The 17,092-nt window shown below is 35.6% G+C and overlaps 1 protein-coding gene across 2 annotated transcripts in view; it reads left to right on the top strand.

The window, feature by feature from the left end:
• The window catches only part of NAA15 (N-alpha-acetyltransferase 15, NatA auxiliary subunit), a 72,530-nt gene extending 55,932 nt beyond the window's left edge, over nt 1–16,598 (top strand). Inside the window, exons 16-20 of one of the 2 annotated variants that reach the window (XM_061384157.1) lie at nt 4,841–4,949; nt 6,865–6,963; nt 11,654–11,797; nt 12,705–12,802; nt 13,821–16,598. In XM_061384157.1, the coding sequence (XP_061240141.1) occupies nt 4,841–4,949; nt 6,865–6,963; nt 11,654–11,797; nt 12,705–12,802; nt 13,821–14,021 (651 nt within the window). In that variant the 3' untranslated portion in view covers nt 14,022–16,598. Of the gene's footprint in view, nt 1–4,840; nt 4,950–6,864; nt 6,964–11,650; nt 11,798–12,704; nt 12,803–13,820 lie in introns of both variants that reach the window. The other variant, XM_061384156.1, reaches the window with a different exon arrangement.
• Nucleotides 16,599–17,092: the final 494 nt, after the last annotated feature.

The following is a 17,092-nucleotide window of genomic DNA, read 5'->3' as shown; positions in this document are numbered from 1 at the left end:
TCTCTTTTCTGATTGTATGTCACATTTAAAACTTGAAATAATGATTCTGAGTACTGTGTATGGTATATTGGAAAGTTTTGGCTTTTGAGTCATTCTGATCTGGGACCACATAGTTAGCTCTTAGATGTCACTGTGTATCTTAGACACTCTGTCTAACTTCTCTGATGGTTTTCTCAATTATAAAATGTGACTAGGAAAAATCATTACTAGACAAGATGTTAGGACTAGAGAAAATATATGTGTAAAGAATGTAGTCTGTTATAAGCGGTTCAGTTCAGTCGCTCAGTCGTGTCCGACTCTTCGCGACCCCATGAATCGCAGCATGCCAGGCCTCCCTGTCCATCACCACCTCCTGGAGTTCACTCAGACTCACGTCCACCGAGTCAGTGATGCCATCCAGCCATCTCATCCTCTGTCGTCCCCTTCTCCTCCTGCCCCCAGTCCCTCCCAGCATCAGAGTTATAAGTGGTAGGTAGCATTTAAGTTTTTATATAGTCTAAATTGAGCGTCTTAAAAAGTGAATTCTATATGTTTCTCACTCGTGTTGTCAACTTACAGGATATTGTACTTAACTATTTGTACCTAATGTCTTTAAAGTCCTCAAATATTTCCCCAAGCCAAAAATCTTATCTGCCATTTTTAACTGTTAGACTGAAACCAAGGCATTCATTGTCATGTAAATCATTTTGATCAGTAACATACCTATGCACTTTTCTTCTGGCCCTTGTCACCTTCCTACTCCATGTGTGAGTAACTGCATGCTTTATTATGTTAAAGCAATATAATAAATAATAACCCTAGAGTTGAGCTTTAGCCTTATTAGTAACTAAAAATTCAAAGTCATTGATTGCTTTATAACTAAGGGAAGTTGTAACACCTAACAAATAAAGTTCGAAAATACTTTTAGAATTATATCCTAGCAGATGGACAGTAATATCTCATAGCATTATTGCTATTTAAGAACCATTGATAAATGTAGGTTGGATTTCACAAAGCTGTATTGACAAATAATTTTGTGCTTTTTAGAAACAAAGATACTGCCTTTTTATTGTTGTTGGGAGTTTATTGAAAGACTATTACACAGGGATGTGAAGAAGCACGGAAAATTGACCTTTCAGGCCCCATGGAGAACTGCAGAGTTCCTTTGGGATAATACCAACTTTACGGGCCTTCCATCTTTATGCCTCCGCTTTTTTCTTACTACCACTTTTACCACCATCACTGACTGCCTGCCGCTCTCATTCTTTACGTTTTCTCTCTGTCTCATGACTCAATGACTTTTTTTTCCTGTAACTCTTTATGTCTTTCTTTATAGTTTAAAGAAGGGCTCTGTTTGTCTGTAGTTGCTGTCTGATAAGGAGTGCCCTGCATAGCAGATTTTTCACACTTTGTCTCCTTACACGCTGTTCCATTTTCTTTGCTTAGCCTATGATAGCTGCTTTGGGGCCAGATGTCAAGTTATAGTCTAGTCATTTGTAGCTAGAGGGTTGTAAAGTCTCACAGCAAAAGCACTATAGAAAGTATTTTTGACTCCTTTATTTGGAAGGAGCCTAGTGGAGGGCACCCGGTTTCATGGACTCCTCTTCAGTATATACTGTTCTTACCTGTTAGGCACGTAACACCTTTCTCCTTCTAGGATGCCTGCATCCAAGATGCCTGCATCTCATAGAGTCCACACTCACCCACACCCCATGTGGGGCAAGGCCAGACTTCACACCACTGCCACAATCAGGAGGGGTGTCGCAGGCTGTTTTAAAAACTGCCTGCCAATTATGGGTCTCTAATCTATAGTTGCTTTTTTTGTTTGTTTCTTTTTGTTTTGTTGATCTTATATTTCATCATTCTTCCAGGTAGTAAATGATAAATTTAGTTCACCAGATCAATGGCACCCCACTCCAGTACTCTTGCCTGGAAAATCCCATGGATGGAGTAGCCTGGTGGGCTGCAGTCCATGGGGTCGCGAAGAGTCGGACACGACTGAGCGACTTCACTTTCACGCATTGGAGAAGGAAATGGCAACCCACTCCAGTGTTCTTGCCTGGAGAATCCCAAGGACGGGGGAGCCTGGTGGGCTGCCATCTCTGGGGTCGCACAGGGTCGGACATGACTGAAGCGACTTAGCAGCAGCAGCAGATCAAGATAATTTAAATAAAAGCATTGTTAAATTAGCAGCTATTCTAGTTAAGAAAGAGAGAAGGAAAATAAGAGGTTTATTAGCTTAATGTTGAATTAACTGAATGTAAATCTGAAAGCTTGATGGAATGTATTGCTTATCCAACTACCATGAGACAGTAGTTTTTAGTTGGTATTTTTAAAGATTTTTTTTTTGGATGTGGACCATTTTTTAAAGTCTTTATTGAATTTGTTACAGTATTGCTTCTGTTTTATGTTTTGGGCTTTTGGCTGCAAGGCTTGTGGGATGTTAACTCTGATCTTGAATCTGCACCCCCTGCATTTTTGAGAGAGAGGCAGAAAAGAGTGTACATAATGCCGGCAGTTCCACCCAGTGCTTACCTCAGTGAGCGTCAGAACCCCACCTGAGTTTGAGATGTGGGAGGTTTGACGGCCATCTCAGTTCTTATATGCCTGTCATAGTGTGACTGTCTTACTACAGTGATTGCGATTTTGATACTTAAATATATGATTTTCATACATACAACACAAACTAGTGATATTGTATATTCATAGCTATATCTGTGTGTCTTAACTTCAGGGATTTTCAAGGGTAGTTTATCCTAAAGCACTGGTTATAGAACATCATCCCTATTTATATGCTTTTGTTTATATCACTCTCTACTGCATCATATATATGTAGCTGTAGAATGTAGTTAGCTTTGTCTTGGTTATGTACATAATATTTTATCATTTAAATTTAACTTGACAAAGTCTTACCTCTGAGAGGCCCACAGAAGCATGTGGGGACAAGAAATCCACATCTCCTTTGAGGGCATATGTTTTCATTTATTAGAGTTTCAGACAGAATTAATTTCTCTCTTTTCTCTTTTTAAATTAAAATACTCAATTTCAGTCACAGTAGTGCTTGTAATGGGCTTCCTTTTTGGCTTAGCTGGTAAGGAATCCACCTGCAATGTGGGAGACCTGGGTTCGATCCCTGGGTTGGGAAGATCCCCTGGAGAAGAGAAAGGCTACCCACTCCAGTATTCTGGCCTGGGGAATTCCATGGAGTGTATAGTCCATGGGGTCTCAAAGAGTCAGACATGACTGAGTGGCTTTCATCACCACTACCAATGCTTGTAATGATTCAACTTCACAATATCCTTTTTTGTTTCTATTTTATAATGATAGCAGCCATGTCTCTCTCCAGTAAATTATCCTGGTCAATGTAGTGACCTTCACTTCAGTCTATACTTCTTAAGGAATTGAAAAGCTTGCTATAGCTGGGTGGTAATTTCAGTTTCCAGTTCTCTACTTTTCCCTGGTAACCATTTCTCCCCTGTATACCACAAATTCTAACTCATTAAAGCATAGAGTTATTGAGGTTTGACAGAAAACAGCAAAATTCTGTAAAGCAATTATTCTTCAATAAAAAATAAATTAATTAAAAAAAGAGTCATGGGAATAAGAAGCAGAATATTCACCAGTGTGAGAAAGGTATACTTATGGGGGCCCCTATTTTCTCCTCTGTCTCTTCATATCTACAACTGTTACAGTAGTGATACTGCCACATACTGATTTCTGGTTTAGAGCTTATATCCTTGAATAATGACTAGGTGTTTACATGCTGCTGCTGCTGCTAAGTCGCTCCAGTCATGTCCGACTCTGTGCGACCCCATAGACGGCAGCCCACCAGGCTCCTCCGTCCCTGGGATTCTCCAGGCAAGAACACTGGAGTGGGTTGCCATTTCCTTCTCCAGTGCATGAAAGGGAAAAGTGAAAGTGAAGTCGCTCAGTCGTGTCCGACTCTTTGCGACCCATGGACCACAGCCCACCAGGCTCCTCTGTCCATGGGATTTTCCAGGCAAGAGTACTGGAGTGGGGTGCCATTGCCTTCTCTGGTTTTACATACTAGTATAGGGTAAATCCTATAGATACCACTTACTGTTTAACTTGATTTTGTTTTTAATGCTGTTAAATAATTGCCTTGGCCTAAATCTGTGTTGGTGAAACCACAAATTACTGTATGGGCAGAGTCACGTTGGAAAGATACGGCACATCTGAATTCCACTGAGGGTACATTGTTATTGCCTCAGTGGTAAGAGAGGGCAAGTATAAGGACCCAGTGCTGAGTGCGAATATAGTGTTGTGCCCTAGCCCGGCCCCAGTCTACAGAGACTAGGCCTGTCTCAGTACTCACAGGGTGGTAGAGACAGCATTCTGTAAATGTAAAACTTTTCAAATGACACCGCACCTGTAGTATGGCATTTGAATAAATATGGATTTCTGTAGAATTCGGAGTGGAACAAAGCAACACAGAATGGATATTGTACTATTTTTTAATGGCTTGATTATACTCAACCCCACTCATTCTTTAATGTTCTCTACAGTTCTTAGCCCTTGTCATCCTGTCATCCTGTTCCACATCCTTGGCTATCTTACGTGTTTCTCTTACTGTCTTTCGTTTCCTGGTTCTCATTCTATTTTATCTTTTTCTTTACTTGTTGGATAGTTTCTATCCACAGATAATGTATAATCTCAGTGAATGAGGAGTTCAGAATCCCCTACCTTTAGATTGTGGGAGGGTAAAATATGGCAGTGTATTTCTGGGTGACTGGTAAGTGGTTTTTACCGAAAAAGTATTTTTAATAAATAGAAAGAGTAAGTGACATCCCCTCCCCAAATCTTGCTTCTATTTGTATATAATATATCTTATTTTTGTTAGGTTGAAACTCCATTGGAAGAAGCTATTAAATTTTTAACGCCATTGAAGAACTTGGTGAAGAACAAGATAGAAACTCATCTTTTTGCCTTTGAGATTTACTTTAGGAAAGGTAGGCAATTAGGGAATAGTGGCTCTGATAAAATTGATCACTTTATTTCTCAGAATATAGTTGCCAATTCTGATGGCCTCACCACTGTAGGATATTTTGGCAAATGCAAGTGCTGCTTCCTTACAAAGAAATGCCTGCTTTTTACAACATGTTATATGGAAGTACAGTGATGTGATTCTGTCTCCTAGGGCATTAAAATAAAAAATAGATTTACAATATGTAACTAAAATTAAGGTGAAATATAGTGATTATCATGCTCATATGTGGATAAAATTTAGTAACTAAATAATACACATAGATCTTAGAATAGTATCTGGTACACAATAAGCAGTAAATAATGTCAACCATTAGCCATTGTTACAAGATAGAAGATGCGATGTTTGAGGTGTATCTCGAAGAACAGACCATACTTCTAAAAGAAAAGATGCATAGAAGGGAAGAATATCTGTTAAGAGAAAACAAGTGTGTATAAATAATGTTGAGGTTGCCTTTGTTACCTGCTTAAGCCAGGTAAAGGTTAGATGGAGGATTTTGGTTGCTAGATTTAGAATTCTTATAAGCTAAATGTAGTAGATATACTAAGAAGATTTTATGGTATTGAATTGATGTAATCCAAATGGTTCATTGAAAAAAAAATTTTATCACTAGGGTGATATGTATTCAAGGAAAGAGAAACTGGTTAGTAACATCTGACAAAATACTGCTCCAAACAGTAACTGTCCTGCTAAAAGACATAGAATAAAATGATACCTCTGTAGAGTATCCATTAAAAAATCATGATGATCAAATTCTGGGGAAAGGTTACAGTATAACATTGTTTCAAAATAAGATTCAGAACTAACTATAGTTTATTTTAATCTTTATTAAGATACTTATATGAGTATGTAAAATAGAATACTAGCTAAGAAGAAAAAAGATCAAAACATAAGAGATTGTCTCTTGATGGAGTTTGAGTGATTAAAATACTTTTTTCTATATTTTCTATTTTCCACAGTGCTCCTGTCGTAATTGGGAAAATTATTTTAATAAATAGTCCAGTAATTTTAAAGTTTTGTTAATAGTTAACATAGCTCTCTTTTAAGCAAATATTTTTTAAACAAATATTTTTGCATGGAACCCCAAAATGTAAAATACAAAAGCTATTCTGCTTTAAGTAGTGAAAAGCAGTCTGAATCCTACTGAGTTGGCTTCTTTGCTATGTACTACCTCTCAGTCACTCTCCAGCATTTGGAGTCCATTGCTACAGCATGAAAAGGGCAATAATAAAGGACATAGCCGTATTTTTAGCTTTCTGAGTGTAGCGGTTAGGGGAAAAGGAATTGTCAGAGGAGCCTAGGGTTTCAAATTTTGATATTTGGAGAGTTGTACCCTATTAGAGAAGCCTTAACAAAGACGGCTGTGGATGAGACTAGGAATTGTGGTGAGTATTTGGGTGCACTTTTCCATCCAACAGGTGGAGACACTACTAAAGCTTGGAAAACATGAGGGATGGGGTGGGAAGAGATAGCATTGGGAAAGATTAGAAAGTGATTAAAAACATAACCTTGGTCAATACTCTACCTTTGATGAGGAAGAGAAGCCAGGGATTGACCGGAGAGGAACAGTGAGGTGGAAGGGAAATGATTTCACATGTCGCAAAACACAAGAAAGGTGTAAACAATGTTGCTTTCAAGTGTAAACAATGAAGTTTTCTATCTAAATTTTTTATACTTAATAAAACCATTTTTCTTAATGTTGTGTGGAAAATACTAGCTAATGTTGCTAACCTGAGGAAGTCAATTGCTTCAGTCATATGTTGCTGTCCAGATGTGATTGACTCTAAATGAGTTTTTCTATTTGTAAGATACTATTAGTCCTCTAAAGGAGGGTATCTCTTTTTATTAAATGATCAAAATATATCTTTTTCTTTTTATAGAAAAGTTTCTTTTGATGCTACAATCAGTAAAGAGAGCATTTGCTATTGATTCTAGTCATCCCTGGCTTCATGAATGTATGATTCGACTCTTTAGTACTGGTATGTTTTAATTTTCTGTTACTTAAGTATTTGACTACAGTAGCTGATAGTGACTGAATAAGTGATTTATACAAGTTTGTTATAAACTCAAATCATTTTAAATTAAATTAGCCTGTGGAAAAAACAAGTCTTTTCTTTGTGGCGAAGGTCTTTATTTTAAGGCTAGAAATGTTGCCTGATTTTTACACAGACTCATTCAGTCCAGATATTTGAGAATCATCTTTATTTCTGTTTCTTAAAGGTTAATAAGTTGAAATTTTGAATCGTATTTCATTATGTGATGTAGTTAATTGTTGTAAAATTAAAAAATCTCTTTGAAATTGACAAATTATCTCATTTACCTGTCTCTAGTATAATAATTTGAATCATAAAATTTTTGTCAGTAAATGTAGGGTAAAAGTAACTTTAAAACAAATTGTTGTCCTTTTCAAGTGTTTAGTCAGTAAGATCCATATGTAAGTTTTAATGTCAAGTAAAGCTACAGAATTTTAGAAACAAAAGGCGGAATATTATGCCAATTGTCTCTCATAGTTGAGAAATCTAGGACGCTAAAACACTAAATTACTTATTTACAGTAACACCAATAATTAGTAAAGAAACAGGAATGAGACCCAGATCTTCATATTGTTCTTTCTACTACCAGAGCTTTAAATTTAGAATAAAGTACTTCTGTAGTCAAGTAATGTTTTTTTGTTTTGGTTTTTAAGTAACTGGATAAGGAGAAATTCAATGTTTAGTAGAACAGTCTGCAGAATTTGAAACTACTGTTAGCTGTCTCATTGCTAAATACTTAACCCCATGTGAATCCATGCATTATATAAAAATAATGAGATTAAACCAGGTTTCCCAATCATTCTTTTGAAAATGCTAAACTGTCCCAGTTAACATTATTTTGACTTATAAGAAAAGGTAAAGCCTTATTTAGATCATATTTATGCTTGTCAAAAAAGTGATTTCCTGTTATAGAGGCTAAATCATAGAAAATTTCCCCCCAATTTTAAAAAATTCTGAAAGTAAGAATGTAGTCATATTATAGAAAGTAGAACTAATTGCTGTATTTAGTGAAAATAAGGAAGTTTCTTTTTAGTCTTTTTTTTTTGATATTAAAGAAAAAAAAATTTTGAAATCATGAATCAAAACGTTAAGGCTGGAAATAACAGCATAAATCATTTTTAGTTAGGATGAAATGCATTCAAGTTATTTTCAGTATATACACACTTCATTTTTATACAGTCCTTTCCTGAAAGATAATAAAATAATACATATAAAGTTTATGGAGTTAGAGTTATATTCATTTGAAGTATAAATTGGAAGTGACAAACATATAGTTCTAATGAGTGTGTGGCTTGATGAACATATAACCATTTTCTTGGAACAGTTGTTTCAGAAAATGAAAATGTTTATGAACTTTAGAAGAACAAAGAATGATCCAACATTAAAAGTTAGAATTAATTGAGTGGAGTTAATGTTACCTATTGTCATTGCTTCAGGTATTATCTGACATCATTGTCAGGGAGAGATTTACAAAGTAATCCTTATTTTGACTGCATTTAGGCATCTTTGTTACTGCAAACCCCCTGAGTTCCTTTTACTAATTAATATATTTGGTTCTTGAGAAAAATACTTGATTTTGAAGTAACTTCTCAGGAACACATTTGTCATGTTAAGTTATATTGTAGTAATTTCTTTACAAAGAAACCCTCACAATAACACCTTTCCAGAAATTATGGAGGAAAAAGAAAAAACAATGGCTCCACACTTACTTTATTAGTTGTAGAAGCATCTCTAAGTGAATGTTCACTGTAGCGTAGTTATGAGCGTCTTCCAAATCTCCAGAACATTACATTACCAGTGTAAGTAGTAATCACCCCCGAAGTCATTTACTGTATAGGATGTCCCCTTCCCCCTTTAATTATGAGAATGATAGTATCTCTTCCAAGTTTTTCACTTTTGTTTTAAGTTGTAGAACTTAAGGCAATTTTTATTATATTTCTGGTCAGTTCTAAGTAGAAATAGGACCTTAGGTATTCATTTGTTTTGATACCTGCTTACATGTTTATGTTCCCTTAAATGTTTTTAAAATTAGTAGGTTTTGGTCACCTTAATCTATAATGAATCTTATATTATTTTCCTCTCTCATTTGTACAAACTCATTTTTTCCTTTTCTCTGCAGATTATTTCTCATCTGTACTTATGTATTTCCTCCAAAAAAAACCTCGCTTAATTAATATGGTCATTTATTTATTTTGCTGTATTAAGTAGTAATCACTTAGTAGCTTGTACTTAATCAGTAGTGAGTAATAATTATCTCACACAAAATATCCTTTTCTACCGAAATTTTAACCAAAAAATGCTGACTAGTGTGGGAACCCAGGGAAACTCTTTTTGCTAAGAATCAGCCCCCTCTTTAATGTGACTTTTAACTGTTGGTGATAACTAAACTTATTCAGTCTGATAATAACATGAACCAAATGTTGTTTTAATTTTAGGGTATCTCAGGACTCAACTCATAGGCCCCTTGGAAAAGGTTTAATATAGCATGGGAGACAATTAGATAGTCTGAGATTTTTTACTTTCTTGAGATGTCAGTAATTTTTGGTTAGTTTTTTATCAGTGTCACAAAATATTTAGATTGACTCCCTGTGCTTCCATTAGTCTTCACCCATAAAAGATTATTTAATAAATCTGGGACATTTGAGGCTACTCCTTCCATAGGACATTCTAAATTTTGCTACAGTAGAATTGATTGGTTAGTTGATTGTAATATTTTCCTGGAAATTGCAGTTCCAGTTTACATGATTAGTGATTAGAGGAGAAAACTGAGTTAGTTGACCAAAAACAATTTGTGAACCAGTAAGGAAGTATTTTTGGAAACATTCTTTTTTAAATCTATTAAATAAATGAATGATTTATTAATATAAACTATTAATACAAAAAAAGGGGAAATAGCTATTAGTCGATGTTGGTAGTTATTTAAATATTCCCTCTTTGACACATCCTAAACACAAGACGTATGTATTTATGTATTTTCAACTGTATGGGCTTTTTTTTAATTACTTTTCTGAGATTTTTTTAATCTGAGGAAAACAAGTTAATAAAAGTGATGAAAAACATGAAACGTATGGTTTCCAGCTATGAACCATAAAATTACTTTCCTGTCTGCATATATAAAGTGTCCTGAAAGCATTTCAGGCAAACCACTGAGGCCCACAGAAGTAATAAATTTTATAGATACCTGTTTGTTGACATAATGTTCATTGTAATTGGCTATAACCTATTTGAACAGATTTTCTCCTTCTAGTTCACTCTGTACTCCTAAGCCCATTCCCCACCCCCAAGACAAATATTGATAAAATTGCCAAATCCAAGTTGAAAATACAGGCATAATGGAGATTAAGCTAAATCCTTTAATTAGTAGCTCATTTATTTGAGTTAACCAATTCTATAGAATGATAGAAGAAATGCTGTTCAACCAGCAAAGGGAACATATCAATCAATTATTTAGTTACTGACTACATGTAGAATATTTCATTTGAAAGTTTGCTATTCAAAAGTTCAGTGTTTTTTAAACTTAGGGTAGTGATCTATTAGTGAGAAAATGAAAGAAGTTGAGTGGGTCATTATCGTTTGAAAGCATTTGAAAACTTAAAATAGAAATAAATTAGAGTATAAGATACAAGAATGTGCTGCACAGTGTAAGGGTCAGTGTTCTGTGAAATTTTTGCTTCCCATAATAAGTTATGTCTATAGGAAACATGCTTATCAGAGTACAGATACTTGGTTGTAGTCAAGAGTTTGAAAGCCACAATAGTTTCTAATCATAAGGAAAATCTATTTATGTTTTCTTCAGTCTGTGACAAAAATAGTGCCTACAGTATATGGAATATCTATTATGTCATTAGCTATTTTATTTGTGGGGCTTCCCAGATGACTCAGCTCTAAGAATCCACCTGCCAACGCAGGAGGCATGGGCTTGATATAGTTTGATCCCTTTGTCAGGACCATCCCCTGGAGCAGGAAATGGCTATACACTCCAGTATTCTTGCCTGGAAAATTCCATGGAGAGAGGAGCCTGGCTAGCCAGCCATGACTTAGCGACTAAACAGTAACATTTTATTTGTAGCTTTTTCTTACTGTGGTCTTCTGGGTTAGATATCACCTCAATTTTATAGATCAAGGAATAGGGTCAGAGAGCTTATGATTTGTCCACACTCAAATCATGCTCAGGTCTGTCTGGCTTAAAGCTCCAGACTATCTCTCTATACCAAACTAGGATTCAGCCCAGAGAGATTGGGAGTCAGTTTTTCCATCTCCGAATGCCAAAGCATATGATGACAACAGTGTATTCCTTACAGGAAAATGCTTTGGTGGTCGTTTGGAAATTATTATGTAGTGATAGCTTAGTTCACATAATCATTGAATATAAAGATCCATGGCTTTTTTAAACTGATAAATTTGTAATGGTTTACTTGGATATAGAAGAAGATGGGATAGGGTGAGGAAAACTCTTTTGATCTTCTGCACTATATTTGGTAGCCTTTAGAAAATTGTTGGATTATTAGTAAGTTTATTCAGTCTTTGTATATATAATTGCTTTGCTTTGTTGACCTCAATAAATTAATTTCTTAATTCTATAAATTGTATCAGTATCTAACTGCTAATAAGAGTTTGTTTTTAATTTGTTCAGCAGTGTGTGAAAGTAAAGATTTACCCGATGCAGTTAGAACAGTATTAAAACAAGAAATGAATCGTCTTTTTGGAGCAACGAATCCAAAGAACTTTAATGAAACTTTTCTGAAAAGGAATTCTGATTCATTGCCACACAGATTATCAGGTAATCAGTTTATTTTGTCCTTATCTCAGCCTCTAAAACAGCTTCAGTTTTTACTATAGTGGGTCATTGACAGGTTACACACTTTTTGTATGACAGAGGCAAATGTGTATATATCACATTTTAATCCTATGAAACAGGCAGCTTAACCTCCTATACATTTTTTAGTGTTTTAGATAAAATCATTACTATGAATCAAGGTTAGTAGTTTCTCCTGGTTCTGCATAGGCATTATAAAGAAGCAAGTGTAACTGAATTTAGCTAGCTATTACATACACTGAAGGAGGATCTTCTTATTTTTTTCTCTCATTAGCATGCTCTTAAAATTCATGTAGATGCAACCATCGTCTTTAATTTCTCATGCTTATATAAGCTGTGAGACTTGGCAGTGCTGGACACCTAAAACCATCTCCCAAGCAGGGATCATCTGGCAAGAGTCTGTGCTAATGAGCCAAGGTCTGGACTTGATGGGACCCCTGGGTAGTGCTTTAGCAGTGTACTCATACCTGTCAGGGTTGGGTATCTCCCACACCCCTCTCCGTCACACCAGACACACACACACACCCCCCTACCTGTCAAAACACACACACAAGTATTCTCCTTGATCCCGAATTACCTTCATTTTAGAAAGAAGAAAGCTATCCATGGTCCCACCACACAAAGACAAATATTATTAGAAATATTGGTGTTTTTTCATAGTCTCTCTCACCTTAATCATTCTCTTGGTTTGGACAGTTAGACTTTCTGGTCTACTGTCTCAGGTTTTTGTTTTTTCAAATGGCTGTTTGCACTTTTCTAGTAAAGTGCCACACTGTGTGCACATCGATCCTGCTTTTATATTTGAATGGATAGTAGGTAAAAACGCTGGGTTTACCTTGAAATAAACATTTGCGTTTTCCCTCTCATTTAGCTGCCAAAATGGTATATTATTTAGACCCTTCTAGTCAGAAGCGAGCTATAGAGTTGGCAACAACACTTGATGAATCCCTCACTAACAGAAACCTCCAGGTAAAGAGTTTTTCATTATTTCTCTGTAAGAGTTACTTGAGTCTTTGTTTCTGTTTTTACCAGGATAATTTTCACCAATTAATTTTTTTTTGTTATTTATGCATACTCTTTTCCAAACTATTATGACTCCATCTCAGAAACTTAGTTTATCTTAAATTTATTTAAGATTGTATATGTGTGCACACATATACAGCAAGATGCCCTGGAGAAGGGAATGGCTACTGTCCACTCCAGTATTATTGCCTGGAAGATTCCACGGACAGAGAAGCCTGATTGGCTACAGTCCATGGGATCTCATAGGACAGAGCAACTAACACTTCCACTTTCAGTTAGATTAGAACCTTGTAAAGAGTCAAAATTTGTGGGGTACTAAATATCTGGAAACTTCATAGTGTTTTCCAAGTGAAAAGGTGAAGAAAGAAAACATGAAAATGCAAGTCACCATGATTCATTTAAAAATATAAACAGACTTAAGGGTTTGGTTGAAAGAATTACTAGTATTCATGAAAATTTTTCCTTGGATGTATATGCTTTGTATTTCTGAGACTCTCTTTCCTTCTTCATCAGTGGACATACCATAAAGGTTCTCTTTAATTTGAATAGAAGGTTAAAAAATAATGTTTGATTTTGCCATCTGGCTCTGAGCCTCCAAAAAAATTAAAGACTTGGGTATAGTCATTGACAGTGGCATGTAAATTCCAACAGTTAACGCACAGGGCCAGGTAGGTTCAGGCTGCATTCCAGAGGTTACCTGCTGAGCGCTGAGTGTCTTTGGATGTAGCACCTTGCTTGTGTCACCTTAATCCTGACCCTGTTTATATATCCATCCTTTTGTGTAAACCTTGCAGTTCTGAAGAACATAATTCTAATGGAATGCATAGTGGGAGTAAATACTTTCCTATATATGTACATTTTGCCTCTCATTTTGAAAACCTTTTGGGAATGAAATGTCCAATAAATTCACAGTAAATTTTTTCCTTTTAAGCAAATTATAATGTGACCTTTTTTCTTTCTCCAGACATGTATGGAGGTATTAGAAGCCTTGTGTGATGGTAGCCTAGGAGACTGTAAAGAAGCTGCTGAAGTTTATAGAGCAAATTGTCATAAGCTTTTCCCTTACGCTTTGGCTTTCATGCCTCCTGGATATGAAGAGGATATGAAGATCACAGTTAATGGAGATAGTTCTGCAGAAACTGAAGAACTGGCCAATGAAATTTGAACATCATCAAACAAGCAAACGGAATGACTTTGGACCATATCTAGTGTATAATATTTTTGTCACGCACCTGCTGCATTGCTCTAACTTACACAGAATGAGAAGAGTAAATGTTCTTGCCTTCAAATAGTGTTTTACGTTTTTTATCCTGCTGAAAAAGTATATATAAAATATCTAACATATTACAGGATATAGGTTCAGTTTCTTAAAAAATTAAAAGCTGCTAAAATTGAGGGGTTAAAAAAAGATACCTTATCCTATTCCTACCTACCCACCCATGTTTTTAAACTAATTTATATAAAATCTGGAGGCTGTTACAGCTAACAAAGCAGGTGTGTGGCAGAAATATTACTTTAAATTTGTCTTGTGAGATTTTACTATATCTCAGACAGCGTAAATGCTGTTTTAGCACTGGATTCTTTCACTGAGCACAAAGAGTTGTTGGGGCTTTAGCATCTAACTGATTTTGTTACGGGGTTGATTATGACCATAGGAAGTATGCAATGTGAATCACTATTTACAGAGAAACCTACAACAGATGCTTGATGTTGTAGAAGCTGGGACATATAGATACCAAGCAGAATTATAAGAAAACCTAGAGGGTGTTCAATACGCTTGTTGTGTTTCCAAAATTCACTGTACATGATCAGTTTGGTGTTCTTGTACCACAGTTTTTAACTGAAGGAACCAGTTGGAACAATCTCAATTCTAACTAAAACTTGAAGAACTAAAATAACAATGCAAACCTTTCAGCATTGTTTTGGCCAAACTTGTTAAAACTGTAATGCAAGAACCAAATGCACTGTGATGTGGCACCAACTAATTAGCAAGCATGAACTTTTCACCCAAGAGTGAAAAAAGAAAATCTACCATGGCTTGAAGTTAAAGAGCAGAACTCCTGACTACCATTCTATGACTGATCAAGAGACTAATAGTTAAAAACCTCAGCAGGCCTTGTTCACGATATGCAGAAAAAAATGTGCTGCAGTTTAGATACCTCTGGAATTTTTCCACAGTGTCACAGGTTTGTAATACTTGAAGCCCTACATTTCTAAGAATATATTTCTTGCTCAGTTGTTTCAGGCAAGCCCAAGACTTTGTAATTTTTAAAGGGCCCAAGATTTCTTTCTTTCTTTCTTTTTTTTTTTTTCAATAACAGACCAGCTTCTTTTTCCTGCAGTTACAGATGTAATTTCCTTTTTGTTGTCAAACATAAGGTACCAAATATGATGCAATAAATTGTTTTGAAAAACAGTTGTGTGAATATTTCAACTAATATGTGTTGGGCTTCTGTGAAAATACACAGGTGGAAACAGAGGTGCAAGCCAGAGGCAGTGTAGTGTGCTGTAAGGCTAGTTCAGATGGGAACTTTTTGGAATGGACTTAGTGTTGGTGTCAGGGAAATTCCATTAAGCAAGCATAGTGCTGTTCCTGCATTAAGATTTCCTTGAGGGCTAGGATGGCAGCAGGTACTATGAATATATTAGTAATTTGAAAGGAAAAGTGAGAACTGCTATTTTGTTTGAGAAAGTGAGCCTTAAAATTTTAAACCCAAACACTGAGAACTAGCCAGAGGCTCTGTATTCTCATTGCATTTTCAGGATCTCAACAAATAAGGATATTAAGTAAAATGAATCGATTGTATATAATTGACCTTTTTGTGGTACTTTTAGTTTATAGAAAGTATATTCTAAAGGGAATTTTCAGGAGACCTGATCCTTTTACTGATTGAACAGTTGTGCTAAACTCAGCATTTCATAGTACATGACCTGCATTCCACATCCCAGTCTAGTAATTTAGTGGTGTAAAGACAAGTACAGACGGGACTCTAGAGCTTTGTTATGTTTATTAACTGGCCCTGACTCAGGAACATCTTAACAGATGGCAAAAAAACAAAACTTTTTTCAACTTCTCCTATGAGTGGCAACTGAAGTTCTTATTGTTGGTAGAGAACACTTAGTGCTACCTCTGCCACTAGTGAGGTGTTTGGAGGAGGCACCAGCCATAAAACAGGGGGTGTATGTGTGAATTATGTTTAAACTCTACTGTATATTGAAACAAAATTCTTATATTTGTCTTGACAATGTTCAAATGATGTAGATTGTCTTAGAATGAATATTCATAAGTACTAAGAACTCTTGATGCAGAGGCCACCCATGAGGAGCGAAATTCCTAACATGTATATTGTATTCCAAACCAATTTTACTGGAACTATTAAATAAATATTTTATTTTCTTTCAGGTTTACTTGATAGTGGATACATTGTCTGGTCTCAGAGGATATTGACAGAGGTTCATTTAATGTCCAGACATCACCCCTAAAACATTGTACTGTGCTATCTTACCCTGGATAGTATGAACTGAATCATCTCACATTTGCCTCATTCACTCTATTCCAAATGATGCTGTGGGGGAAAACAGGGTTAGGAAAAAAGTGGGGGGAAAAATGCAGTGATGTTGTAATCTAAACAAGTGCCTTATGTTTATTGCTAAGAACTGGTGTTATCAACCCTTTTGAAAAGAAAGGGTTCCTTGACCTGTATTAACATAGGAGAAGTAAAGTTCTTTTTGTTTTTCTTTATATTTACTACTCTTGTCATTTCTCATTTAAAAACTAAAATCTGACTATCAGATTAGTTTTCCTCAGCTTTAATTCGATAGTTGAGTCTTTAGCATTTTCAACATTTTTCTGTACCTATTTATTATGCACAAGAATAAAGATGATCTGATAGCATGACTAAAAGTAGTCCCGATACTAGTGAACAGCTTTCCTGTGGGTTTTATCACTCCCTTGTTTTTCACAGTGTTGTTTGTACTCCACGATATATTGCTGTTAGAGCTGTGAAATGAAAGCTGTGACTGTAAGAAGAGGCCAGAAAAATGTGGTCTAGATCAGGTAGGTCTAGATCATTTATCATTTGTGATAAATGCAGGGAAGTCTCTTGTACACCATTTCTAGGAATATTTCAGCTACCACATGTAGCATCTGTTCGGGAAAAAGTTTGAAAGTGAAGTGGATTTTCTTACAAGATATGTATGTATTTGTCTTAATAATTACCAGCCTTAAACTTTGAA

This window comes from Bos javanicus, chromosome 17 (assembly GCF_032452875.1).
Source record: "Bos javanicus breed banteng chromosome 17, ARS-OSU_banteng_1.0, whole genome shotgun sequence".
NCBI classification, from domain to species: Eukaryota; Metazoa; Chordata; class Mammalia; order Artiodactyla; family Bovidae; genus Bos; species Bos javanicus.
This window is presented reverse-complemented; position numbering and strand designations above follow the sequence as displayed.